This window comes from Passer montanus, unplaced genomic scaffold (genome assembly GCF_014805655.1).
Source record: "Passer montanus isolate IOZ18808 unplaced genomic scaffold, ASM1480565v1 scaffold5, whole genome shotgun sequence".
Lineage (NCBI taxonomy): Eukaryota > Metazoa > Chordata > Aves > Passeriformes > Passeridae > Passer > Passer montanus.
The window spans coordinates 6,640,268-6,667,704 of record NW_024369929.1 but is presented as its reverse complement, the minus strand read 5'-3'; the positions used below and the strand labels follow the sequence as shown (position 1 = coordinate 6,667,704).

The window sequence follows — 27,437 nt, the reverse complement described above, 5'->3', positions numbered from 1 at the left end:
TTCAGAGATTAAAGGTCAGTTCACTGGTATTTATGTAAAGAAAATGGATCAGCAAATGAAATTCTGCTACAGGATAAAAATTAATGCACTGACTGAGCTTTCTTTATCAGTTTCTATTTTTATTGTGTTCCTGTTTTCCTCTTTGTTCAGTAATGAAGGGGAGGGGTTGCAAGCATCCAAGCTGAGCCCCCATATGCAGAACAAAGTTTCCATTGCTGTGCATTATCAAACTGGGTGTTAATTTCTTCCAATTTTATTTCAACTCTGCCATGGGACATCTGTTCTTGTGTGCTGTGTTATATTTTTAACACTTTCTACGCTCTGTTACGAGAACTCGGACAACAATTTTGAAAGGATGTTCCTGCTTTAACTTGAGAATTCTAGAATGTGCTTTTTAAAAATTAAAATGCCAGCACAGCTCTCTCATTATGGTAACAGCTGAACATCCATTTCCAAGCTGAGGATGTAAGGAGAAACCAGATGTGGTGTGATATGTACTGCATGACAAACTTATTACACAATGGTCTGTGCCATACCGTACAAAGAGGAGACATTTCCTACTGCTAAGTCCAGAATTTGGGAACAGTGAAGATCCAAATCACTCCAGTTTCTTCTTAAGAGTGAAAACCCAACTGCAGTACACTTTTCTACAGCAGAATCAGACCCATTTGTTATCAATTTTTAGTGGGAGATTTCCCAAAGGGAGAATCAAGCATCCAGATTCCTTTTCCACTCCAATGTAAATGAACTTCAATTTATATAAGTAAGACTAAGCTCAAATTTGTCTGAATCTTCAAAATTAACAGTGTAAAGACAACCTTATGATAAAAAGGATAAAAAAAATGTTTAATCCATCATACAGAATTAGGTTAGGACTGGATGTCAATTTTTAATAAAGTCACTTTTTATCAAAATGTCATTTGCCTAAACTGAGCATCCTCAGGACTGCAGAATTATTTGAGAAAAGGGAAACAGAAATCCCAAAATACTGTATATTTAAAGCTGTTCTCTCTGTTGGCAAAAGTTTGTCTTCAGCCTACTGAGCATTTCCATGTAGATTTCATAGCTGGAAAAAGAACAGTATGAAGAGGTTTCCAGACCAACATGGGTTGTTCTAAGACTTAAATCTGGGAAAACAATCAAAAAACACTTGGAAGATTTGGACCAGATTCCTAAACATAATTGTAAAATTATAAATCATTTTCACTGGTGAGATCTGGAATAATTGCATGGTAGCTGAAACCCAAGGCTGTGTGCCACTCTAAATAGGTTCAGGGTTTACTATTAATGCATCACTTGGACTATGCTTAATGGACATGGGCAGAAAAAAAAATAAAGGTCCTGGCTTCCAAACCATCCTTCTTTGGATTACTCAGATACAGAGCTTCTGTGTCAGCTTGCATTTGCAGTGAAAGAAAGAATACATGCACAAAAACCCCATCCATGTGCCTTGTGCATGTTACAGGAATCACTCTCTGGATTTCTGTGTTGGCCTAAATATAAGGATACAGGAAAGGATGTACAATGCCTGACATGAGAGCCAAGGGCTTGGTTATTGCTCAAATTAAATCACTACCTAACTACACTTTGCCAAGCAGCACACACAGCTTTCTTGTGGCACGCACCCAGCAAGCATTCCTTACTGTAATACTTACAATATTGACAACTTCAACTGACAAAATGATAAGAGTCTAACTCAATTATTTTACTTTTGCAGTGGACATTTCTGTGTTGCTTCTTACTTAAGAAGTTTGATTTTAGTGGCTGCCACTTAAAAGTTTTGGAAGTTTTGGAAGACTTTTTTTTATGCTAAAAACAAAACAAAAAAACCCCACTGCTACAAGATAAATACACAGTGCAAAGAGTTAACATTTCCACTCAGAGACCCTCATCCTGACAAGAAACTTCTCAGATAGATATGCCTTTAACCCTGCTAGCCTGCCAATAATCCAGCTGGGTTATAATGGCAGACACAATGGTAGGGGAGTGACATCCCCACCATAATAAGCAGCTAAAACAGAGAAAATTTCATTACAAACCAAAACGAACATTTTGTCAGCTGTTACTAGAATACACAACTGCTGAAAATAGGGTATCACAAATAATGATAAATATTCATTAGGACATCATTACAAGGCTGTGAGAGACATGGCTCAAGCAGAGCTGCCCTTGCTGGCTTTACAAGTCACTATCCCTTCTCTTGAGATGCTAAACTCTCTCCACCGATGGCCAGCAATGATTTTTCCTAAACATCAGCAGGAAACAGGACTGCTTAAGACTGCATGGCAGACTCTCAGTGCCTCGCAGGAGTGAGCTTCCAAGGGGAAACAAAAGGAGAAGAGATTCCACAGGCAGATGGCAGGCAGCCGGGGAAAAGTCCTGCTGTGCTGGCTGACCAGCTAAAAAGAAACAGAGGGAGATGGTCCAGCAAACCCATTGTGGAACAGACAAGGGAAAACTTGGGGGGGATCACAAACAGCTTGCTTCTGTTACTGCGCCCCTATTCCCCGAAGTGCAGGGGATCAGAACAAAGCAGAACTTGGCAGAGAATATGTGATACCATACCAACATCTCCTGGCACAACTCCCTCCTTCCTTTCTGCTCTTGGGACTCCCTTGGCTGCAACAGCTTCCATCAGGTTTTGTATTGAAATGGCTTTAGCCACCCAAGGAGTAAGCAGGTAACAAAATAAAGGTGTGAGAGAAAGCCTCAGGTTGAACCTGCCCTAAACTAAGGGATTACTGTATCAATAATATTGCATCCATTTGACCAGATGCAACAAGGTTTTTGAGAAGTCCCCGAACATCTGCACTCAAAAACCATATGAGAACTGCAACTCCCATGTGTATTTGTGGACTTCCAATGCTCCTGCAGCCTCATAACCTATCATTAACACACCATTGCAACATATTGAGACTGGCAGGCCTGTTTCTATTATGGACCTTTGAGTTTTCATGATGCTAAAAAGAAATGCATGCAACCCCTCCACCCCTCTCCCACATACATGTATTTATGTACTGATCACCTGATTTCTACATGCCATCACCATCCCTAAAGGTTTAAAAGTCACAAAGTGAGCAAATTATAGAGGTGAAGAGAAGATAGCCTAAATAATTATATCAGGGTCCATCTTCTGAAGCACGGGCTCTTGCTTTGTAAGAAATACGAAGCATCTAAAGAGCAAGAGCTCTCCTGCAGCCGGAGCGTGCCTGGCAGGCGAGGAGCGCTGGGAGCAGCTGGAGCAGCCGGAGCAGATGGAACAGCTGGAACAGCTGGAGCAGCCGGAACAGCTGGAGCAGCCCGAGCATCTCTCCACCTGCCGGCGGCACCGAGCGTCCGCGGCTCCCCGGCACATCCCCCTGCCTGGACTCAGCCCCACCGGAAAACAAGTCACCTTTTCACACTTTATTCATGGAGATTTTAATCACCTGATGGATTATGCAAATTATAGAACATAATACTTATGATGATACAAGTTCTCATTTGAAAATAAATCAGAAAAACCCCACCACGGTGGAAAGTTGAACAGCCTGTTTCATCTCTTTACCAACCAAGACCTAAATCACCAAAACTTTCCCTAATTTTTTCATAAACATTCTTCGTTGTATTCTAATTGATCACTGCTTATCAAATAGTCTGGCAACATAACAAAATGAGAATATGAAAATCATAAAAGGCATATTTCTCTTAAAAATCTTTACCCACAAAACCACTTTAGCAGTAACATATAGAATCCAACAGAGAGGAGAGTAGGTGCAATTTCTCCATTAACTCAAGGGGATCACAAAGAAATGGAGTGAAGAAATGAGGAACAAAAATCCAGATTGCTGTCTGGGACAGAAGATGGAATTTTCAATAGTCAAATATGTGAGACATAAAAATCTCAGGATTGTTCCAGGAAATGAACATATTACATTCCTCACTGAGCCCTTGAACCTCACCCATCTCAGTGCACAGGAAAGAAGGGAATTTCTTTATAAATCAGAAATAAGAGAAACAGTGTATAAAGGCTGAGTCATCACAACTAAAACTTCAGCTTCCACCTACACCTTTTACACATGCACACACACAGAAGATGAACAGCATTGTTTATGAACACTGACACATCTTAATATCAGATGAGTCATAATATAAGGTATTTCAGGATTCATTTTCTCATAGCACATTAGAGGGATACAAAAAATGAACTGCTTCTATCCAACCCACATACACTTTGTCCAGTGCTGTGTAAGACTGCCTTTTCATATGGCATTTTTCAATATCAACAGCATCTCACTTTAAATAATAAAAGCCCATTTCTGAAATTGAGGCAGTTATCCCAAAGCAGGTTTGGCTAGTGGTCAGTGTGATCCTGGATGCTTTGCAGTGATAACTGTTGATATCCTTGTACTACTTATATTTATTTTCATTTCTACCTCTTAAACCTGTGCATAACTTAAACATTTTTACAAGTTACATAACCAGTTAACTAAGGATCTCCTCTCCTAACAGTTCCAGTACTTCATAACAAAATTTAGCTGCAATTGTACCCCAGCTGTGGATATTTACCTCAGTCCTCATTCCTATTGTATGATGCTCTGTGATGACAGCAACAGCACAGGATCCTTGCCTCCTTCAGTGCTAAACTTTGCTTATCAGACCTCTTAATTCCCTAGAACTCATTAAAACAAAGAATGCTGTCCTTCAGTAAAACCATGAGTAGCCAGGTCAGTCTTACCCCTGATAAAATATTTTTTATCTCTAGAATGATATCAGCTACTACTATAGATCCTTCTCTCTAAATTCTCAGTAGACTTACAATTTCATGGCACCTGGTTGGCTCTAATGAGGCTCTGAATGCTCTCTTTAGGGTTATGTGGTCTCATTTAGTCAGACTGGTGTTCTCTGGGTGTGATTTATTGCCATTTATTGGGCTCAATCAGGGTTCATTGTCCCTCAAAATGGTGGGAAACTTTCTTTAATCTCAGGAAGGAGCATGCTTGCTTCAGTACCCTGATGATCCCCTGCAGCATTCCAGTTCACTGACTTTGGGATGATTTTCTGTGCTTCTTCAGACTCTTTTCTTATAACACCTGCTGCAGCCACTGCTCTGCCCTGGGGTTGTGCTCTCACAATGAGTCTCTGCAGTGACTCAGCTGCTCCCTGGAACTCTTGATGGGAGCTGAGTGGTGTTACACAACCCACCCATGGACACCATCACAAATCTGTTCCTCCACTTTGCCTCTCGGGAAGGAACTGGACCTCTCAGCCCTGCACAGAGAGGGTTTGGAATCTCACATTCCAAAACACCTAGTGCTGTCTGCTCCTCAGGTTTTGCACCACGTGCTGCTCATCTGATCATCCCACTCCAGCACCCTTCACACCAACACCCAGTTTCCCTGGCACTCTCCAGTCCCTTGTGGTGCTCAGTGCTTCCTGGGGGATGCTGAGCCTCCACTTCCACCTGTTTTTCTGAAAATGGGAAATGCTAATGACTCAATCTTTACTTGGCATTCTTCTCAAATACCCAGACATTGCAATTTTAATATGACAAAAGCCTTGGTAGAAACAGTTGTTACAGGAATGGCTGGGTTATCATCTTTGCTCTAAAGTGCTTTCAGATAATGGATCCGATTCTCTCCTACCTACAGTTTTTGGTTTAATTCTTTAATTTTTATATGTTTTTTACAGGAGCATAACAAACCAAGAGGGAAGATGCCCTGCAGACTGGTGCTGTATCCTCCGAAGTTTGTCTGGTTAATGCCCTGAAGTGCCTTCCAGCCTGGATTATCCTTGATCCCAGGTACCTTTACAGCCTCATTGGCAGCCACACACATTGCACTGGTTAAACACAGCACTGCTGCATTATGCATTGCATTATCTTGGTTTTTTCCAGCTACTTTCCTCTGCACATCTTTGACAAATAAAGCACTGGAAGAGCAAAGGTGAAATTGTTTTCATGCAGTGAAAACAATCTGAGATAGCTACTTTCCTCTGCACATCTTTGACAAATAAAGCACTGGAAGAGCAAAGGGAGTCCATCATGCAGTGAAAACAATCTGAGACTTCAAACATCACAATGTGAATTCTTCCCACAGCAGCTCTGTCCCAAACTCCCACTCTCTATTCTAGGTCCTTGACATGGAGCAGCAATGAAAGTCAGAAATTCAAGGGTTTTTTCCTTCCTTCAGATTAGTATTTCTTTTTCCTGAAGGAGCATAAACAGTAACCATGACCCCTCATACAAACAGCTGTAGCAGCAGGGAAACAGCTGGACGTGGCACTTCAGTGCTGAGGCTTAATTTTAAGGTGGTGTTTGACCAAAGGTTGGACTCAATCTTGGAGGCCTTTTCCAACCTGAATGATTCTGTGATCCTATACTGGAAATAGGTAGAATTCACATAAAATCGTTGAGTAGATATTATTAGGCTGACACATCCCATACTGATCCCAACAATATTAAAAAAATGTCTTAAGTCTTTTGCCTTAGCTGCAAAAAAGAACCCAAGATCTACAATCAAAAAATCTTGTTAGAAATAATAAAGTCCCTAGATCTTATCTAAAGACAGATTTGCATTGTCAAAGCTGAATTCAAGTTCTTCATATATTGTATTTATGGTTACTCTGAGGCCCTCCATGTGGGCAAGAGAAATAATTCACCTGAAAGTGGCCTGGACAGCAAGTTTCTAAGTAATTTCATTCATTTTAGTGGAACTGTTGTAGGACTACATGTAATCTAATTGCCTATGTTGCAGGTTCCCAAGACTACCCATAAAATACAATTTTATTCCTGGGTTGATGATATTTAGTTATTTATAGATAGGTGGGCAGCAGAGTGCTTTTTGCCATGCTATTAGAGATGGTCATGAAGTAATGCCCACACAGTCAGATGAAGATGATGTTTCCATGCTGTTCCAAAAATCACATCAAGCTCTGCAGAAACCACAAATGAGCATATCAACATTCTGCCATTTGAGCATTCTGATCCATTTGTGGATGTTAGTGAATTGCTCCACAAAATATTGATTCCTGCCTCTCTGATTGCCTCTCGGAGATCATGGCTCCCTTTAGCTCAAAGGGTTTTACACTTCTTAGCAGAAACTCAACCCCAAGACCAGTCCCAGGTGCTGCATCACCCTTTCAGTCACAGCTGGAGCACTCCTGGGCTGAAATCCACCTCATGGATTCTGTCATCTTGCCAGTGTGCAGGTGCCACTCATGGCTGTACAGTCAGGGTCACAGCATCAAATGCAAAGAAGCATCCAGACCCAGACAGCTGCAAAACACTGAATGCTCTAACACTTGTCCTGATAATATCCAATTTATTGAAGTTCTACACAAAATGTGCAGCTCTGTAGATTTCAGCATTTATCTTTTGTGGGAAAGTGTGACCTACCTGTTCTAATAAATCAGGATGCATAGGCATCATTATTATGTGAATAAATAACAGCTTTCCAAACACAACCTAATTTGAAATGCAGGGAAGTTGGGTGTTGTGTGTTAAATAAAGCTATACAGAAATAACCACAGCAAGAATGCATTTTCTAGGATACAGAAGCATGTAACAAACAGCATGGCTATAAAAAGTGGATGCTAGCATAAAGAACAGGATTAGAGAAGTTAATTAAGTAACTGATGCTAGCTATAAACATTCTGGAAAGACAGTACAGTATAGGTCCTCCATGGTTTCCTAGCAACAAAATTTTCTCTGCTTTCTCAGAGTATGGTGAAGTTGTGGAATCCTCCTACACACAATTTGAAATCAGGGATGAAAACAAGGATGACCCATCTTCCAGGCTAGAAGCATAAAACTGCCTCAAAGCATCCTGAAACACAGCTCAGTAAAAGGCACTGCTGGCTTAACTGTGTTTAATTTATATATTAGGCAAGGTCAAAGGCTTGAATGTAGCCATGGGGTAATCAACCCTTGTACTGAAGGGCATAACTCAATAACACTTGAAAACTAAGGAATGTGACCACCACAAGAATTAAAAATCATTCCCAAAGAAAACAGCAAAAAGGAAAAAGGTTTAGACTGGCAGCTGTCCCCCAGCTTTCCCTAGACAGCATCAGAATAGGAATAAAACAGAAGAAAATCCCCTGGTTTAGCCTAGATTTCACAGTGATACCCTTGAGAAAAATGCTTTAAAATTTATTTCCCCACCCCCAGAACAGAGAAAGCAAAAATTTATTTCAGCTAATCAGTTTTAGCCTTTACTATTATTAGTATCCTATCTGTAATGAAATTTAAAATAGCAAGCAGAAGTATTTTAAAGCCTTGATTGTTACTTATAATACCTAAATTCTTCCTCATAAAAAAGAGAGTTATCATTTAAACAATAAAATTTTCATGCAGAAATTCCTCAAAATACATTTCCCACCAACAGAATTAATAGGCGGTTTTTCAATTTGGAAATTAGCGTTCCTTTCTTTAATCACTTAGAAAACCAGGTTATGAATTCAAGAGCTTGCCAATATCCAGGTAATTGCATCTATAACTTAAAAGAGTTATATCTTTCTAAGCACAGGATAAATTACCATCTCACACAAAGGAATGGTCAAGTATCTGTAAGAAAATAAAACCCAATACCACTAAATTAGTAGAAAACAATGAACTGCCCAGGCAATCCAATTCAGAGTTTAATACAGAAAGCCTTACTCTACAGGCAAAATCCTACTAAAACTGAACAGAAAAGTAACAACATCCTCATGGCCAAAAGTGTACATGAACATTTCTGCTCTTCAGTTCCCACAGGAGTCTTGTTTCTACAAGTTAAGAGGAAATAGCACAAGTTACTGCTGTGCTTTTTCACTTTATTTCACTCTGAATTAAAATCTCCTGAGAGCAGCTTACAAGGCATTGAGATGATAGGACTGAAAGTCAGCCTCAGTCTTTAAATCTGGCATTCCAAACATCACAGCACAGGCTCACAGCAGTACCAGGCTGCAGTCTCAGCCTGTGACTGCTTCCTCAGCTCTGCTTTAAGAAGCCAGCACCAGAGGCAGCACATAATTCAGCAAGACCAATGGCTAAAAATATGTCCATGCTATGGTAAGTATCCAGAACTGATGCTCCCCATCTCTTACAGTTCCTTAAAAAGGGAGGGAACAGAAAATACTGAACTCTTCCATATTTATCCTCTCAACACAGGATGTACAAGCACTGCCTACATCATGTGTTACAAAAAATCTCAGTCTTTGAATGCCTACTGGCCCATGAGAAAGAATTAAAGTAACACTGACATCTTGTTCATCATTTGAACTCTAAATCAAATCAGACTGTCTGCAGATCACAATAGATGCATGATTGCAATGAAACTCTCCTAGCAGTGCACACAAGATGTACATCTGCAGCGCATGCTGATTGGCTTCCAAACACCAGCAAGAGTCTAAGTTGCCAACATGACAAAATTGTTGACAGAGAATCTACCGACACCAATTATCATGTTCTTGCAATAATGGTGCGGGGTAGTTTTCTTCATTAAATATATACAGATACACCAGAAAGAAATTGGGAAAAAAGTCTAAAACCTGCTATAGCACATTTCAAGGGTTTGTCAGCCTGTGGGAGATGCTGCTCTGTTTAATGCATTCAGTAGCAATGGTGCTTGGCATTGTTAGGCTAGAGTGTCACTGCCAGAGAGTCTCATAAATGGTCAGACTTGAAAGGTTCCTTAACAAGTATGAAAGATAATAAAATAAATAGAGCAACAAAATATCAGGCAACAGGTTTAGAAACAGTACATCCTAGGGTAGATGAATTTAAATAAATAAATACTTTGCAAGGAAAAAATATAACCTTACATTTTTACATTTAGAACTGAGAGGAAGATACAATCCTACACACCTGCCTGGACAGTGTAAAGGAGACAAGTCAAACACAAAGATGGTAGAGGGGGTTCTGTTAGATGTAACAATGGAAAGAAAAGAGAGACTGTTTTCTATCATAGGTTTTAAGGAGGAAAGCTTGAGTAGCAAACCAGAGGCAGCTTACCAGCCTTTTATTCAGCAGAAATGGATAACTGGACAGCTCAGGTACAGCTCATGGGATTCAGGTGAAAATCTGTGCTCTACATTTGACTTTAAAACACAGCTTCTCAGTACCTCATTTCCCTCTAAAAAAGAAAAATACTACTATCTTGATTTCATAGCAGGCCTCTAAAGATAAATGTAAGACATGGATGGAATGGTAGCTGGGCTACCTAAGCATTTAAAATACAATGAAATTGTTTTTGTGTGAACATGCAAGAACACTGCAAAGGCATGAGTCCTAAAAGCTGTCATAGGCACATCTCCAGCACTCACACAATGAGTGGGCAGAGGAGAGTTTCAGCTAAGTTCCATATGGAATGAAGATCAAGACCAGATGCAGCTGAAATGTGAATGGAGGAGCCACACAGAGATGTAGCATCATATAACTGGGATTACATGGGGCAGCTCCAATGTTACTCCCTCCCCTGCTACATCCTACTGGCAGAGATTTATAGACAAATATATTAACTGGCCCTTGAGAAAAAACATTCCAGATTCTAAACATCCCAGTCTTTAGGAAGGGATAAAGAAAGTGGTTGCAGAGATACAGTCACAGAGATTCAGTTTATAACGATGAATATGTAACTGCACTATTTGTACTAAATGCAAAAAATAAATCATGAAATGCCAGCTTTCTCCATGTGGAGTTTCATTTAACAGGCATCTAGATATGTGCATATTTGCTGTTAATAAACTTTTTGTGCTTTTCTCTTCACCAGTATTGTAAGGAGTGGAAACTATGAAGTTCAGAGCTCTAAGCATATGGAATTTTCCAGGTCACATGTTAAACCAAGTGCAGGACTGTGCTGGGCAGAGAACATTGAGAGGGAAAGAAACCCTGAATTCTAACCATATGCTTTGAAATGAAACAATATGCTCATTCTGTTACAGCTGAAAACTTTTCTAACTGCTTTACAGTTAGCAGTAATAAAAAGGGAAAGTAATCTTGAGGCAGAATTTACTGTTAAGTGGCAAGTAATTACAGCAGAGTAATGAGAATACCCAATGTATATACGGCAAGAATGACGCAATCCAATATTGATTGAGTTATACCATTTCCATCATTATATTTATCAGTGTGGTTATACAAGGATAAAGAACTTACAGGAATTAAAATAAGTGGGGCTTGGATCTTTCTTTCAAGTATTCCATGCTAAGACTTCCATCTTTTGGAGGATCATAAAAAATAACTTTTCCTTCTGCTAACTGAACTATGATCAGTAGCAGAGAAGCAGGACCATTCATGACCTTAACATTCAATCCCAATTGTAGCAAAGGCTATACACTCAGAAAAGACAAAATCCCACACAGAAAATAGGGTAAGGCCAGTGCCTGGAACACACCTTGGAAAGGCATCCACAGCTGCACTGTATCAGCCCCATCCATGACCCAAAGTTCACTGCAGAGACAGCCGCCTTTGCCACTGACAGAGCTGGAAGTGTTCTGCTGGACACGTCCCTTCAAAAAACCACCATGTTCCTCTGCTTATCTGATTGCAGCCGTTGCCTTTAAATAGTCAGAATTTGTCCAGGTTAGAAATTATCATTATTTTCTAGCAATTGAAGACAGTCCACAAAATTAATTAATTGCACTCAAATACAAACTCGCTCTTCCTACTAAGCTGTGCTCTTACTGGGGAGGGGATTTAGGTTGCTTTTGACAATCATCAGTGCAAACAAGAACAACAATAACAAAAAGAATGAGAGAGAGAGAGACTAAAATCCTTTCAGCTCTCAGGTTCTATGCTTGGTGTGGCATCTGGGATTATTTCTGTAATATAATATCGGGACTATATAATTTTGTTTCTGTTGCTACATTGTTTCTATCAACAATACTGTAGATTCCCCACATATTCTGCAGTCAAATTTTGCATTGGCTTTTCACAACAGAATCCTAGAATCACTTTGGCATAGATGTTTCTCCTTACGTGATGCTAATTTATGATATTATATTCAGCAGTATTTGGAACGTCATTTCAAATGTAATGAAAACATCTACAAACAAAAGTCAGAATTTGTTTTTATGGAATAAAACCCATAAGTGTCTTAACAGTACGGGCTCAGGTTATGACAGCAAGTCCCAAGTTACTTGAGAACTAACTTTTCACTCCAGAGGTTGAAGGTTTTTGTGTCTAAACTGACCATAGCAATGTGTGCATTCCAGGGTCAGAAAGTTTGAGGTCTTTTGTCTCTTCAGGCTCAACCTGGTTTGAAGGCAGGGAAACAACCTTAGAACATAAGCCAAACTGGCTTCATTTTTAGTATTACAGCATTGCACAAGATAAGCCATCCCTGGAAAGAATTTGACAGAGCCCTTCAAGTGAAAAGAAATACTTTTTTTTTAATCTCATGCTCTATGTTAAGAAAAAGTCTTCACACTTGTCAAGAGTGTCAAGCTTGAGCTGATGCAATAGATAATTTTCTACATGCAGCCTGAAAGAAGAATCCAGACATGGCTTTTTCCAGCAACAAGGGTGTGTGGTTTTGGGGAGAGAATTCCAGACTAAAGGTGTGGTCTACAGCTACAGGCATAAACCTCTGGCTGGAGCTTGCAGCATGCTGCAGGTGAGCACTGGAGGCCCCAGACAGCTTTTAGGATGTGACATATCCATGGATCCATTAGATCTCTAAGGCCTGTTTTAGGATGGTGTTTGGTTCCCAGTTAGAAAAGTACTTTTTGCTACTACTTTCCTGAGATTTTTGTGCTTGAATTCAAGTCACATATGGTCTATAACAGCAAGAAAAAACTAGAAATTAGTAAAAGCAAAGGGTAAGATCTGACTAACCCGGAGGCGGCAGCGGGCAGCGCGGGCAGCGCCGGGCTCTCCTCCTGCCAGCGCCGGCCCCGCGCGCCGCCAGCATGGACTCGGACTCCGCGGAGCTCAGCGAAGGCGAGCTGGTCTCGCCCGCAGGTAAGCGCCGGCTGCGGGCGGGCGGGCGCTGGCTCCGGGTCCCTTCCCGTCCCCGCTGCCGGGACCCCGCGCGGCGCGGCGGCTCCGGGCACAGCGCAGCGCTGCCTCCCCGCTGCCGCGGCCCCGGCAGAGCCCCGCACCGCCCCGGTCCGGCCGCCGCGGCTCTCGGGGACGGGACCCGCGGGCTCGGGGCTGTGGCAGCGGGTTAAAGAGCAGCGCTGCCGCTGTGCTGCTTCACAGCCAGAGGCTGCGAAGTTTTCGGGGGTTTGGTCGCGGCTGTTCCGCGGTCGCTCCGGGAGCGCCGCGCCTGGAGCCCGTACAGAACGGGAGACGAGCCCCCGGGGCTGCTGGGCTTTTGTTTTCAAGTCTTAACTTGTCACAGGAACCATGCTGTCTGCTTGCTGCAACCCACATAGTTCTTGGATGAGACAGAAGGGAAAAAAATGAAAAACCTCTCCTGCCCTTTCCAAACCTCCACGATCTCGTGTCTCACGCGAAACGAACGGTGGCTGATGTGCCCTAGTCAAAGGCTGTCCTGCACACACGGTGAAAACGGGGACAGCAAACTTGTGCGAAACACACAGAGGTGGGTTCGCTCTGCCAGCACAGCGCGAGGCCCAGAGATGCGCTGGCACCTCACAGGCACACCTCTGGGTGCCCCACCCTTGGGACCCTTGTCACCCTGCCCGCAGCAGAGCGGGCAGCAGGGGTGTCACACACAGATGGGACTGGGCTGCAGGGGTGTCACACACAGAGGGGACAGGGCTGCAGGGGTGTCACACAGGACTGGGCTGGGCTGCAGGGGTGCCACACACACACAGACAGGACAGGGCTGCAGGGGTGTCACACACACACAGGACTGGGCTGCAGGGGTGTCACACACACGACTGGCATGCAGGAAAGGCTGACACAGAGGGGACACCAGGTGCAGAAGGAACCTGTTTGACCTCCAGCTTCCCACAGTGAAAGTCATAGACATCCTTCTCTGAAGCCGTTTAACTGGCATCAGATGCAAGTGCAATTGGAATGATGCCTGAAATAGTCCCAGTGATCATAATAAATCCAAATGGAAAGTTGCCATGTTAGGTTACTAGATCTTTGAGAAAAATCTTTTCACCATAACCAGTCCAGTTTAGACGTGTATTTCATCCCAGCTAACACCCTCCTGCATACTCAAAAAGAAGGATTTGAACACCAATATTTTAACTACATAGGCAGGAAAGCATATTTTGTGAAATAGTTCACTTATCCTATTAATACAGCAGTGATAAACAACAGTAGAAAGTCATAAGATAAATGTGTTTACTAGTCTCCCAGCAGAACATTTCAGAGCATAATCTTAAATCTAATTCAGTTTTGAATTCTAGGGGTATTTACTCCTGATACCTTGCTTTGTATTTTCTTACTTGAGATCTAGAGAATTAAAGAAGACCAGCAACAGGTCACAGAGCTCCTTATATTCACAGAGCTCTGTTAGGCTGAGCTTACTTGCAAAGACCACCAACAGCTATAATTTTTCATCCAAACAAGTCTTCCAAGCCAGGCATGAAGAGCAAGATACAAACATTACATTTATAGACAGATTAATATAATAGAGCTCCTGCCAACAATTTACTCCTGTTCTGAATAGGAATTTCTTTTAAATAAATTTAAAGTAACTATGCTCAGAGATTGCCATAAGTGGTTTTCATGTCATCACTTGCTAGCTGCCAAGAGCTGATGTTCATCAGTCTCCTTTCCTCTTTTCTATTCCTTCCTTGTTCTATTTAAGAGAAGAAAAATCTGGCATTTTGGCCATACATGGCAGATGCCTATGCAGTAGAATAAAATTGGAATAGAGAGAAAACTTGGATGTTTTGTCGTACCCAGCTGCAATTTTTATTCCCTGCGCTAAAGAATTGCTCTTTGTATCCCCCATCATCTTCTGAGAAATCGATATTTTTGCTAGATTTCCTTTGGTATTTTTCTGTTCCCTGCCATATGCACAGTGCCTCTGTGTCCGTGGGTGTTGAGGCAGGCTGTCAGTCACTGCTGCAGGCACAGCAGCTGAGGGGCTGCAGCGTGGGGCTCAGCCACCACCTTGCCCGGGAGGTGCCCAGCCCACAGCTCAGAGGGCAAGCACGGTGTCTCGGGGAAAATCTGGGGTGAAGTCCTGGTGGTGGTTTGATTTCGGACACTGACTTCAGTGTCAGAAATCAAACTGAAATTTGATTTTTGCACTGAAACTGACAGCAGAATTTTGCACTGAAACTGACAGCAGCCCCGGTGTTTCGCTTGCTCTCCTCCTTGGCAGCCCTCAGAGCTCCCGGTTTCAGCTGGCACGGTTCAGCCTGCCTGCAGGACTGCTGAGGCTGCCCGATTGTCTGAGCCCCGTGGGATGCACTTTGCTTCGTCTCCAGGGCTCCACCACGCTGATGCAACACAGATGTTGAAAGCACAGGGATTTCAGGGGTTGCACTGCTGGTGCAGTGCTCTCCCAGCCCTTTGTTCTGTCCCAGCGAGTGGCACCCTTGCCGTTCCTGGGCTCACACGGGTGTGCAGGACGCTGCCTGGTGCACCCCCACCATCTGCCACACACACGTGGCTTCCAAGAACCAGCTGGAATCTTGCTCCAAGATCCCAGCAGCCTCATTTGCCTTAACAGCCCTCTTAAAACTTGAGTCTCAAGGAGGCAGGAGTATTTTTCTATATTTATTCCAAACATGTTGTCACAATAGCATCTTCATATTCCTTTGGTGCAAACAAAAAGCTCCTTGTATATGAGCAGTGCAAGATGTCAGCTGTACTTTAAAGCAAACAAACAGCAAAAACCACCACACATCTAACAACATTCAGCTCTACAGCCTTGGCTCCCACAAGTCTCCCACGCCCATCTATTACTGCTCTGCACTCAAGGTGTCTATAGGGTCAAAAAGCTTTGGTTTTCAAAAATGGTTACTCATGAGACAGACTCCTATTAAGAACATTAAAAAGGTCTTCATGATTCTGAAAGAGTCATGTATTGTGGTGCAAAAGAAGAAAAGTTACATGCTTGCTAGCTAATGAAAGTTCTAGTTTTACTGCAGAGGTGACTAGTCATTCTTTTTCTTGTCCTACAGAAGAGCTTTTAAGAACTGAACAGGTAATCTTAAAATAGAACATTGTTCTCACTTTTTAATGTCCACCTATTGAGAGGTTGGGTTTCAAAAAAGCCCTTTTCAATAGAGTAATGGTCTCCTTTCCCTCAGCTCTTTCACAGTCATCCTGCCACATGAAAGAATGATTCTCCATGTCATCTTTCAGAGTAACATTGCACAGAAATTCAGGTCATCACCAACAGAAATGATTTCGCAGTGGGTTTGGAAATTCTGCATATAGGAGAACAAAGATGTGAGACCTTCATTTGGTGTGCCTTGTCCTAGGTTCCCTGGCTGAAACAGGCAGGAATTTGGCCAAGTAGCTCTTATGTGTAGTGATTTAAGCCTTTATGCAAGCCACTATGGCACAGCTTGGTTCTTCATACTTGTTTTAATGGAGCTGTTATGTTACAGTAGTAACATAAGATAACCAGAGGCTAAATTGCCTGTATAAAACAATACAGATTATCCTCATTAAGTTTTAACATACTGTGCAGGACAAACTTGCTGGTCCCTTCTCTGGGTTTCCTTCATGGAAGTCAAAAGATGTTTGGCCTAGGAAAGAGCAGCTTGTGCTGCAAGTAGAGCTCTAAATTGGTGGCAGGGGGTTGGGATTTTGGGGTTTTTTTTAAGGGTTGACAGTGTGAAGCCTTGTATGCAGCTTTGTATAATGGCAAGGATAACAAAATGAAGGTGACCTTTATCACCAGGCTTGTATCCATAAGGGCAGTGGGAGCCTGATTGTGACTTCAGTACGTCTTCAACAGAGTCAAGATCTTAGCACGAAAAATGGTAATGCATTTAAAATTATTTGATAAATAATCTGAGCTTTTCCCTGGACAATAAATATATACTTGGTAAAAAACCCAGTGAATTTAAACATTATTTCCTGGGGTAAAATGACCTCTACAGTCATGAATAATTTTTCTAAAGCTGTACTGTTATTTGATTTGCAATGCTTAGCAAGTAATTTTTTCTGCAAATTATTTATCATGTTATGTGAACTGTCTGTAGTTCTGTGATGTTAATCTTTGAAGCCTGTTACATATCTTAATCACTGTTTTACAGAGTTAATGCCATTCAAGAGTTAATATATTCTTGTAAGTACAAAATTAATCAGAAAGGGTAATGAAGACATTTAAGATTTATTATTTGAGGCATCAGTAACATGCTTATGTGATGTGTAGTGCAAGTAGGCATTGTTCAACCTTTTGCAGTTTCACACACAGATTTGAAAAATAGAGCCTTTGCCCCAGGGAATACTTGTGTGAAGGAGGAAGGGTTTGGTTTACCAAAGCCTTGTTTTGATTCTACATAGAATGTTCCAAATCAGATAAACAATAATATTTATTAGACTTCAGACAAGCCAGAAGAAATAGTAGATAACATGTTCTAGGTATGAAAACCAGAAAAATATTTTAAAAGCAAAGAATTTTTATGAAGCTCTTTCTAGCAACTATCTAATAAAGGCTCTCCCTTTGCTTTCTGCTGGACAACAAAGGAAAACAGAGCTAATTAAAAAAGATGGACAGACAACAGACATGAGCTAACATGCCATGGGACCTGTGCACCAGGCTGTTTCAGGGCTTTCTGGATCACACTGCAAACTGAGGCAAGCCCAGGTCTCTGCCAAGAGAGTGGGCAAGAGATGCTTTGGGATGAGCAGGCAGCAGCAGCCAGGGCCAGGATGTGAGCCAAGAGCCTGGCTGGGTGAATTTTTTCTTTTAGTGTTCCCTCCAGGAATCACCTGGGCTGCTGATTTGCATACAGACCCCTCATTAGCACAGCAGCTGCCAGTTAGAGAGTCTTGTCCAGCAGGAAAAAAAAGAGAGTAAAAACTTTAAAGGGAAAAAATTCTAACCACACTGTAAGGATAGTAAAGACCATAAATAATTCCACTTTTATCAACTGGACTAGACACCTTGGACAAACAATAATTCACTTGAACAAGTCAGTTTGTTTAGGGTTCTGTTCTTAAAATCAAGTGGAAATATGAGCTTCATGAAGCACTGGATGGAAGCCCAAGCTCACCTGCTCTGCAAGATCATGACCAAGCTGTTCCCCCACCTGAAACTGTGATGCTGCTAGCAGTCACTGAGCAGGAGGCCTCCACTCTTTCTAATATGTGGATATGGACAAGGAATTTACGATGGCATATTAAACTCATCAGTAGGAAAATGAAGCAATTGCTGCCACACTGCAATTATTGGCCATTCCTGTCTGCCTTGCCAAAGGTCTGGGATGAGACTGAGTTCTATTTAAAGTGATATTTTGGCAGTAAGGAGTGACCTGCACAAAGCAATGAGCACACTGCCTCAAAAAACTCACACTTCCCCTTTGAAGAAATAAATCTCTTAGCCTTTCATCTCCTCTACAGCAAAGACTAAAAAGTCATGGTGGGAAGAGTATGTCGCCTTATTTAGCTGGTAACAGAGCAATCAAGCTATAAATCCCAGGTGAAAAGGACAACAGTGTGCCAGACAGATGAGAGAGTTTTCCTGAAGACCTGGCCTGTCTGAGAAACCTTTGGTACTTTCATTCTACCCCCAACATCAGCCTTAGAGTGACAGGCCCTCCAGGAAGGCAGGAGAACCCTGTAACTTTCTGGGACCTCGCTGTTTTATCTGGTAAACTAAGCAGGACCTGGCTGTGAGCCCAAGCAGTGGTACACAATCCTCTAAACTGTTTATCTATTAATACTCCTCCTGGCACCGTTTCAGCCCATGCTAGATAGCCTCCCACTAAATGTCCTGGCATGAGACAGAGGATAACAGTGGCCAGTATGAATTAAACAACATTTGGAGTGTGGGAAAGAATTCAGCCTGTATCCAGATGGCAGCACAATGCATGGACAAAAGGTTCTGTGCTGGTGTACTTACAGACTGAGACCCTGTGGTCAGAGCAGGGTGCAGAGGTTCTTCACTCTTGCTCTGGCCTCTAATGCCTGCTCAGGGCTGTCCAGGGACCCTGCTCAGGGCAGCTTCCCTGGGCTGAGACCTGGGTTTGGAGCCTTGCCCAATTAAAAGTGTGTTATTTGCTGTTTGCCTGCAGAAATCTCTTAGCCAGTAACATTATGGGAGGTCATTCCATGGGCTGACAAGTGCAGCTGGAGGAGATTCATGGGAGGCTGGGAGTTGCTGCAATAGCTACAGCTTTATAGCCAAGCCTCAGACATCATCTTGAGAAGCCAAGCTGAGCTCAGACATGGGCTGGTAGCCAGTGAGTTTTTCTGCTCTTTAAGGCAGAAATCTTTAACAAAATAGGCTGAGAAAGAGCAAGAGTCACTTTGATGTCTTTTCAGTGGTCACTAATCCCTCCTTGGTACAGATGCTGGTTTATGTCAGGTTGGAGCAGTTGGCTCTGCTCAGCCTTTCTGCAGAGGAACAGACTGACCAGAACCTCTGTGCAGGTGTAGATTTTGCCTGACATCTGTTGATACAACACAAAATAGGGCAGGAAGATTGTCTCCATGGTGAAGTGTTTGTTTCATAGATGGCATAGTCTCCTAGGTCATCTTACTAGTGCTAGTTTAACGTGAAAGGCAATCTTCTGAAACACTAATAGTAAAAGTTAGCCTAATACCTCACTTAGCACCATCTCATTCCTGGCATTGACTTTGTTTATCCAAGCAGTTTGTGTTGCAGGAAAAACTAAATTTTTTCTCTTTGAAGAAATGTATTAATACTATTATTGTGTTACTTTTTCCTTTTGGAATAGTTTTCCATTTACTTTTAGAGCCTAGAGTTTACATGGTCAAATCACTGACAGATGCAGATCAAAACAAATACACGTTTCTTGGACTTTTCAAAGCCAGGGGTATTTTTTGTTTTTTTTACTAAGATAACCATCTTTTAGATTATTTGTTCAACAAAAGCTCTGTGCCATATAGTGTTATGCCAGGTGCATATGTGTAGCTTTAGTTTACTTGCATTTAATTTTAGCTTTGTGTTTTTGTGCATTTCCCTCTAACTCCCAGAAGTGAGAAGGAAGTCAGCTAAAGGTATCAAGAATGACCTTCATGTTCACTTCAAAGACAGTTATAGTTGGTGCCTCACTATTTTTATACATTATTAATCATCTCCACTGTTAGGAAGAATGTTTACTAGTAGATACAAAAGTAATCAGTACAGTCATTGTGATGCACAGCTACTGGATTAATTAGAAAGTGATAAAGAATTGGTGAGGAAAAACATTGCCTGGAATTACAGGCTTAAGAATGGGATCAAAAAGTTCAAGCCTAAGTATACATAAAAAACAATTGCACAAACTTTGTACAGTGCCAGTGTGTCCCCTTCTTACCCCCTTGGACTAACCAGTGCTCTTTAAATCCACCAGAGTCTATATCACTAAGAGTAAGTTTCTGATCAGTGATTAAAACCTCACCTGTATCAGAAGGTAGCTTCTGGTGTGTGAATCTAGCCTGACCTCAGCTGAGGTTTCTCTGGCTTCTCTCTTACCTGCATTGGTTTTTAGGAGTCTATTTCTATACCAGTTCTTAAAGGTCAGATTATCCTGCATAAGAAGGATATAACACTTTGCATCCTTGGGGCAGATATAGCCCCAAGAGTGTTTACTCCTGCCTGCAGTCCTGTCCATTCCTCTCCCCCAAATCAAAAACCCACAGCCAAATGCAAATGCAACAACAAGAAATGGAAACAACCACCCAAAACCCCCAGACCTGTACACTCATCCAAAACAGTCACCACTGGCATTTCTCTGTAGAGCACTTCCCCTTACAGAAATCATACAGAACTGATGGAAAGCCAAGAACAAATTGTCTCAAGGACAGATGAATATTCACCAATGTTTTCCACAACTCCATGATTTAACTTCATAGTTTGGATTAAATCAGATGCTGGAGGGCTTAAAGCAGTCCCAATACTTAGTAGTTAATCAGCTGGCATCTGTTTATCCTCCAAACCTGGATACCTCCTGTAGTTCTGAAGCCAAACTGTGAGCTAGGGCTCTTAACTAGTTGCTGTCCTTGACTTCTGCATGATTTTCTCTTGAACTTGTTGATTTTACTCTGTGCTAGGTGTCTGAAAGCCTAGTTGAAAGCAGCCACTTTCAGTGTCATGTTGCCCCATAGTTGTGCTGGTATAATGGATGTTTCCACTCCATCAGGAGCAGTGAGGGAGGACAGGCAGAAGCTCCTTCTGCTTTGAGAAAAGGCACATGGAGAGAAGGGCAAGGAAGGTCTAAAGTCTCCTTGCGCCCTTGCTTTGACTGCCCCTGCCACCAAAGAGGCTGAGACCCTTGAAGGAAGGCAGGCATCCAGATTTTGGCTATATTCTCCACCTTCTAACCTCTAGAATAAATTCTCTCTTTTCCTATCCACCCACATATCTTACACTAACAATTTGTGTTCATTCTCCAGATACCCACATCCTCCTAGCACTTAACTGAGCTCTCTTCTCTGTGCCCCAACCAGTATGCTGTCCTCCTCAGGCCTCAATTCTTCCAGTACTGATCTGATTTTTCTTCCTTAACTCATTTCTTCTCAAATGCTCTTGGGTTTATGATTTCTACTGCTAAAAAAAGGGAGTAGATGCTGTGAGGTTATATTTCAAGAGAGGGGAAATTGATGGCAGTAAGATATTGACTTGGCATTGCAATTAAAGGTGCTAGAAACAGGAGCCAACATGCCTCTTCTGGCAAAGAGAAAATACAGACACTGGGCTTCCAAGTGGGATCAGGAAAGTTAATTTGATTTTGAAATACAGAAACAGGTAGATGCAATATTTGCCAGAAAGTGAGATAGCATCTTTACAGATAACAAGGGCTTCCCAGCTACTTCCAGAATGCATTCCTGAACAAACAGCTCCTTGAAGAAACAGTATATCCTCACCCCTATAACTTCAAGTCATTGGGCTTGAATAGCAGGTCCAGGGCAGAATTGCATCTGTCAGCAGACACAGCAGTCTGTGACTGTCACTGACCAAACGAGGTCAGAGGAGGACACTGTTTTCTAGTGATAGAGCTTAACTACAAGGAATAGAGGAAACCAGAGCCTTGCCATTTTGCAGAGTTGTGTTGAATCACAGCATGCAGATCTCCCTCACATGAGGTTACAAATATGTATTTATTAAAAAGTGACAATATGCTTTCATTAAAAAAATATTAGAAGAGAATTCATAGAAATTGCCTCTAGAAAGCAATCAGAAGCTTTAAACAGCTGTGAAAAGGCAGTGAAGGCAAAATACGCTTCTGTAAACTTGTCTTCACTTGGGACAAAACTGTCTATTTTGATTTTCTTCTGCCAATAAGACAAGGATGAGAGCACAGAAATGCACAGAGGGAGGCTTCAGGGAAAGGGCTGAAGCTCGGGAATTGCCAAGTAGGTACAGACTCACCAGAACAGTGCCCACATCCACCCTTCCACTCTGCTACTGCCTGGCCTGAGCTGAATCGAACTAAAATTGGGCCCATTCTGCCCTTTGGAGGATCAGCAGCCACCCTGACACTCAGGTTTCATCTTCCATCACTGGGGAAGTCTCATATTTGTGAGGTTTCCAGATGAAGGAAGGAAATTATGAGTCTGACTCCATGTTCTTAGAAGGCTAATTTATTATTTTATGATCTATATTGTGTTAAAGAATACTATACTAAACTATACTAAAGAATACAGAAAGGATACAGACAGGAGACTAAAAGATACCAATGAAAAACTTGTGACTCTCTCCAGAGTCCAACACAGCTTGGCCGTAATTGGCCGATAAGTAAAAACAATTCGCAGCAGAACCCAATGAAACAATCACCTGTTGGTAATCTCCAAACCACATTCCAAAGTGAATGAAACAATCACCTGTTGGTAAACAATGTCCAAACTACATTCCAAAGTAGCAAAACACAGGGGAAACAAATGAGAGAATATTGTTTTCCTTTTTCTCTGAGGCTTCTCAGGTTCCCAGGAGAAAAATCCTGGCAGAGGGATTTTTCCAAAAACAATGACAGTGAAGAGAAACAAGATTCCCAGAAACAGGGTCCCCATTTTCCACCACAGCATCTCTCTCTGGATTGCTGGCTCTGTCCCAGCCACCTCACATGTCCTTGGTCAGCAGCACTCCGTGAGTGACAGAGAGGGGACACAGACCTGCCCAGCAGACAGGGAGGGCACAGCTCTGCCCTTCTCCCTTGGCCTGGCACAGGGCAGCAGGACATCTCCCACCACACCATTCTGCAGCCAGAATCTCTGTCTGATTGCCCAGGGCTGTGTGTGCCTTTGCCCATCCGTGTCTGCAGGGCGGGTCACAGTTGTTCCTGCTTTTGGAGCTCTGTGTATTTACCTTCCAGAGCCTGGCGAGGGAAGCGCTGCCTTAGCAACAGCCCAGTAGTATTAAATAAGAGACAAGTGACAGGTAGGAAGAGAATTTAGGGTGATGGTGGGGGAGAGATTATTCAGTGTTTTCCATATTTTGGTAGAACAGAATTTAATTTCCTTGAAGTAACTGCAGTCAATGACAAGCAGAAGTGGGCACGTGAAATACCTCTGGCTGAGCACCGAAATAAAGCATGACTAGACATACCAAATAACCCATGCAGACTGCAAGAGGTTGTTTAAAAAATAATTATATACTTGTCACTGAAGAAGCTTTTCTATATTTATAATTCCTTTTTCCTCGTAGCCTCATCTGATGGAATTCAGATAGCATGCACGTCCTTATGTTAAACAACCAATTCTGGAATACTTCCCTTCTTTCCTCTCTTTTGCAGGCATTAAGGCAGCAGTTACACTTCTTAATGGGCATTATTTTAGGGACAGTTAAGGCCTATGCTTAGTCACTTCATCGTTGACTAAAATACAAACTCTGCTCATATGCCATTAAAGAGATTGAAAACAAATCTTTAAATACGTACTTAGCTTGCTTTTAAAGCAATGTGGTTTCTTTACTATGATAAAGTGATAAAAATACACATGAGATCATAAAGCTCACAGTAATTTTGTTGCTGAAGAAGTTTTACAGCTATTTACTTGAATTCATTTGGTTTGAAACTTGCCTTGGTCTAGCATCTTTTGAGTTGAAAACATTTTTTGTACAAACAGCATGTGACTGAATATAACTAAGCTTTTTTATACATATGTAAAGTGGACAACAAAGATTTTCCCTAAGTAAGGAAATGCTATATATAGAAGGAACTCTGAAGACTTTCAAGTCACAGCCTTCAGGAGGTTTGTTAACACCATCCCCAGGGAGGCAGAAAGACAAACAATAAAAAAGCAATTTCCTGCACAGGAACATAGAGAACATCAGAAACACCTAGTAAAGAGAACAGTGTTGTGCAGAGTGGAAGTCATTTATCCTGCTGGTTCACGTTTTTCACTCTACTAATCATCATTCCCTGTTACCACCAATGGGAGCTGCACACACATCTGTAGGTAACACTGAGTTTTAAATATTTTTAATAAATGTCACAATCTGAATAGGCCAGAGAGGATGTAGCCTCCACAACTCTTGAGATGTATAATATGGAACAACAGCTCTGGGGAAGAAAGAATGCTACAGGGCATGATTGTGCCACCAGAACTGCAGAGCCAGTGGGGACAGAGGAGTCTCTGCCCTAGGCAGCAGCACCATAGCCAGGAAACTGCATCCCATGGGAGTCACAGTGCTGCTGCTGAGGGAGAAACCCTGCATGCACACCTTCTGCAGCTCCTGCTCAGCCCTTCAGGGTGCCAGACCTGGATTGTGGAAGGAGCTGGTCCAGATGCTCTCACTTGATTTTTTTCCTTCTCTTTTGTCTTTTTAGCAGACACACCACAAAAGAGTTAATAAGAACACAAACACACAAAATTGGTATTTAAAGTCACTTCCACTTGGGCTCACAGACACACAGCTTTCATGATGACAGAGGGGAACCAGAAGCTTGTCTATAGCAAAATAATTAATCCTGGGACAGTGCTGCCTGAGCCATTGAAAGCCAGGGACTGATTCTGCAGTAGCAGTTATTTAGGTAGAGCAGACATCACAGAAGAAATGTTAGATGGCTGCACTGAAAGGGTTTAGGAAGTGCAGGATGTGCATGGATGTGTCAGATTTCAACAGATGGGTTGCTGATTTGGGGTTTATGTAATTCAGAGCTGTTCTAACAGAGTACTCAGAGACAGACATGCAGAGCAACAGAGAATGGCAGCATTTAAGAAGCTTTGCCATGTTTTCACATGCTCATTTGGAAAAAGATGGAAAGAAAATATCCAAATAAGTTTTTCCTTAATAAAAAACCCCCAAACACATAAACAAAAACAATAAAACAAATAAAACTACAGTGGTGGGAATCCTTTCTTTGCGTGACATCCCAGTTAGGTTTGTGCACCAGTAACACTGTATTCACATTAAACCAATTTAGTACATTGTAAAAGGCATCTGTAATCTGTATATCTTCCAAAATACACCTTGCAGCTTTAGGTTTCTGTTAAATAACACCTTCCTGAATTTCAAAGCAAATGAAACTGGAAATTTAAGGACACTGCAAAGATACTGGGCTAATTTCTCTGTGCAACCTCCCATATGATAACTTTTCAAAATCTGGTGGATAAAGTACTGGGCTGTCAGCAGGATCCTAATGACAGCCTTAAGCAAGTTTTTCAGTTGTGTCTATTTCTCCTCCCATTCCTGGTCTTCTTTCTCTATTTTTACCTTCACTATTTTTAGATGAGGAATGTCTGTCATTACACTTTTGCAGTGAGAACCCTGAGATGTTTTATGAAAAGCATGTGAATACTAATATTAATGCAGAGCATGGTCCCCCATGGTACTTTTATAGGTACATTATCAAAGGGCTTCCTTCCCTACCAGAGAAAAAAATCTGCACTTCTGCAGTTCACACATCATCCTAAATGTGAAAGATACATATGCATTCAATAGGGACTTTCAGAAGTTTTTCATAAAAAAGACTGCAGTTTGTACACTACTTTATCTTAACCAGACTTGACTTTTTGTCACATTAATCAGATGACTGAAATTATTTTTTTCAATAAACAGTGCTACTGCATATCATAAGACAAAGGAATGTTACAAGCAAAAGTAGAAAATTCATATTTTTATCAGTTGAGCTAAAGGGAGCACACATTTTTCTCCTCCATTTTTCCATTTGTTTCTGATTCCAACTGTTTTGCTTTCTGGCAGTGAAAATATGTTTGGAATCAAAACAGACCTCTCAATTTGAAGTTATCCTGTGTTACTTTGCTTTTCCCTTTAATATATTCTTTCTGAAATGAGGAAAGCCATTCACCCAGAGAGAATTTACCAGAAAGGGTTTGGCAGCATTAACCTGCTGATGACTGCTGGTATATTCTTTGATCCAAGTCTTTGCAAGGTGGGATCAAGCACAAGAAAAAGATCAAGTGTTGGACACAGGAATGGCCTCTGTACACACACCATGGTGTAACACTCCATCATCCATGAGAAACCTGCTGGAAGCCACAGGGAAAAGTGTTCCCACCTCACACAGAGCCACTCCCTTCTCTGCAGCCCAAGGTTCAGTACTTGCACAAAGGAGTTTGTGTGGACTTCACATATATAACCCACCCACAAAATCATCTCAAGAGGTGCTTGCTGCCAAGCTCCCTTGTGTGCAGGCCAAGGAATATGGACATTTTCCAGTCCTGTCTGTTAAGCCTTCCCTGCAGGAAGCTGGCTTCCTAGGGTGTGAATTTGTGCTTTAAAACCATCTGCCCTACGCTGCTTCATCTCAGGCAGTGCCTGAGTGCAAGAAACACCAAGTCCTGCTCAAAGGTCACAAGGTCTGGTCACCTGGCTCCAACCCCCAAATTCTACAAAGCCAGATGAAATACCACAAACTCCAAAGGCAGCTCCAGCCAAAAAACAGCTTTTCATTAACAGAGCTCTGAGAGTCACCTTGCCTGTAGAAACACAGGTTGAAGACTTCCTAGTCAGCAGCTGTAGTGGATAGTGTTATTTTCATTCTCTGACTTCTCAAGATCAGTTTATTTAACCTAGAAATGAAATCATGGCAAGACAACATTTTCCACAGTCACACATACTGGAAGAATGCTGAGCCCTGTTATTGCACAGAGGGATCAGTGGCTGCTGGAGGGACAAGAGGCACTCAGCAAGCTTGCAGCCAGGGAGATCCAGCCTGACTTTAGGAAAATCAGGGTTACAACCACTGAGAAGGAACATCTCAGACAACTATCTCTTCTAGCCAGTTAGCCTTATCAGAAAAAGAAATGGATTAGATGATTGATATATAAGTTTTTTCCCCTTCAACCCCAGGTTTCTATGGCAGTGAAACAATACACAGCAGTTCAGAGCTGTAGCTCAGTGATGTAAACAACCATTTTTTACACCAAACCTGACTCACTTTCCATGTGAGCACACAGAATAACCTTTGCCAAAACTCAGTCCTTAACTCTATCTCGTTTTAACACTGACAGTCTT

The 27,437-nt window shown here is 41.9% G+C and overlaps 2 protein-coding genes across 3 annotated transcripts in view; one reads left to right on the top strand and one right to left on the bottom strand.

The window, feature by feature from the left end:
• The window catches only part of GLDN (gliomedin), a 92,491-nt gene that overhangs the window by 62,745 nt on the left and 2,309 nt on the right, over positions 1 to 27,437 (bottom strand). The window lies entirely within an intron of this gene.
• TNFAIP8L3 (TNF alpha induced protein 8 like 3) overlaps positions 12,804 to 27,437 on the top strand; it is a 44,784-nt gene continuing 30,150 nt past the window's right edge. The window contains exon 1 of the mRNA XM_039722749.1: positions 12,804 to 12,922. Coding sequence (XP_039578683.1) covers positions 12,871 to 12,922 — 52 coding nt within the window. The 5' untranslated portion in view covers positions 12,804 to 12,870. The remainder of the gene's footprint in view (positions 12,923 to 27,437) is intronic.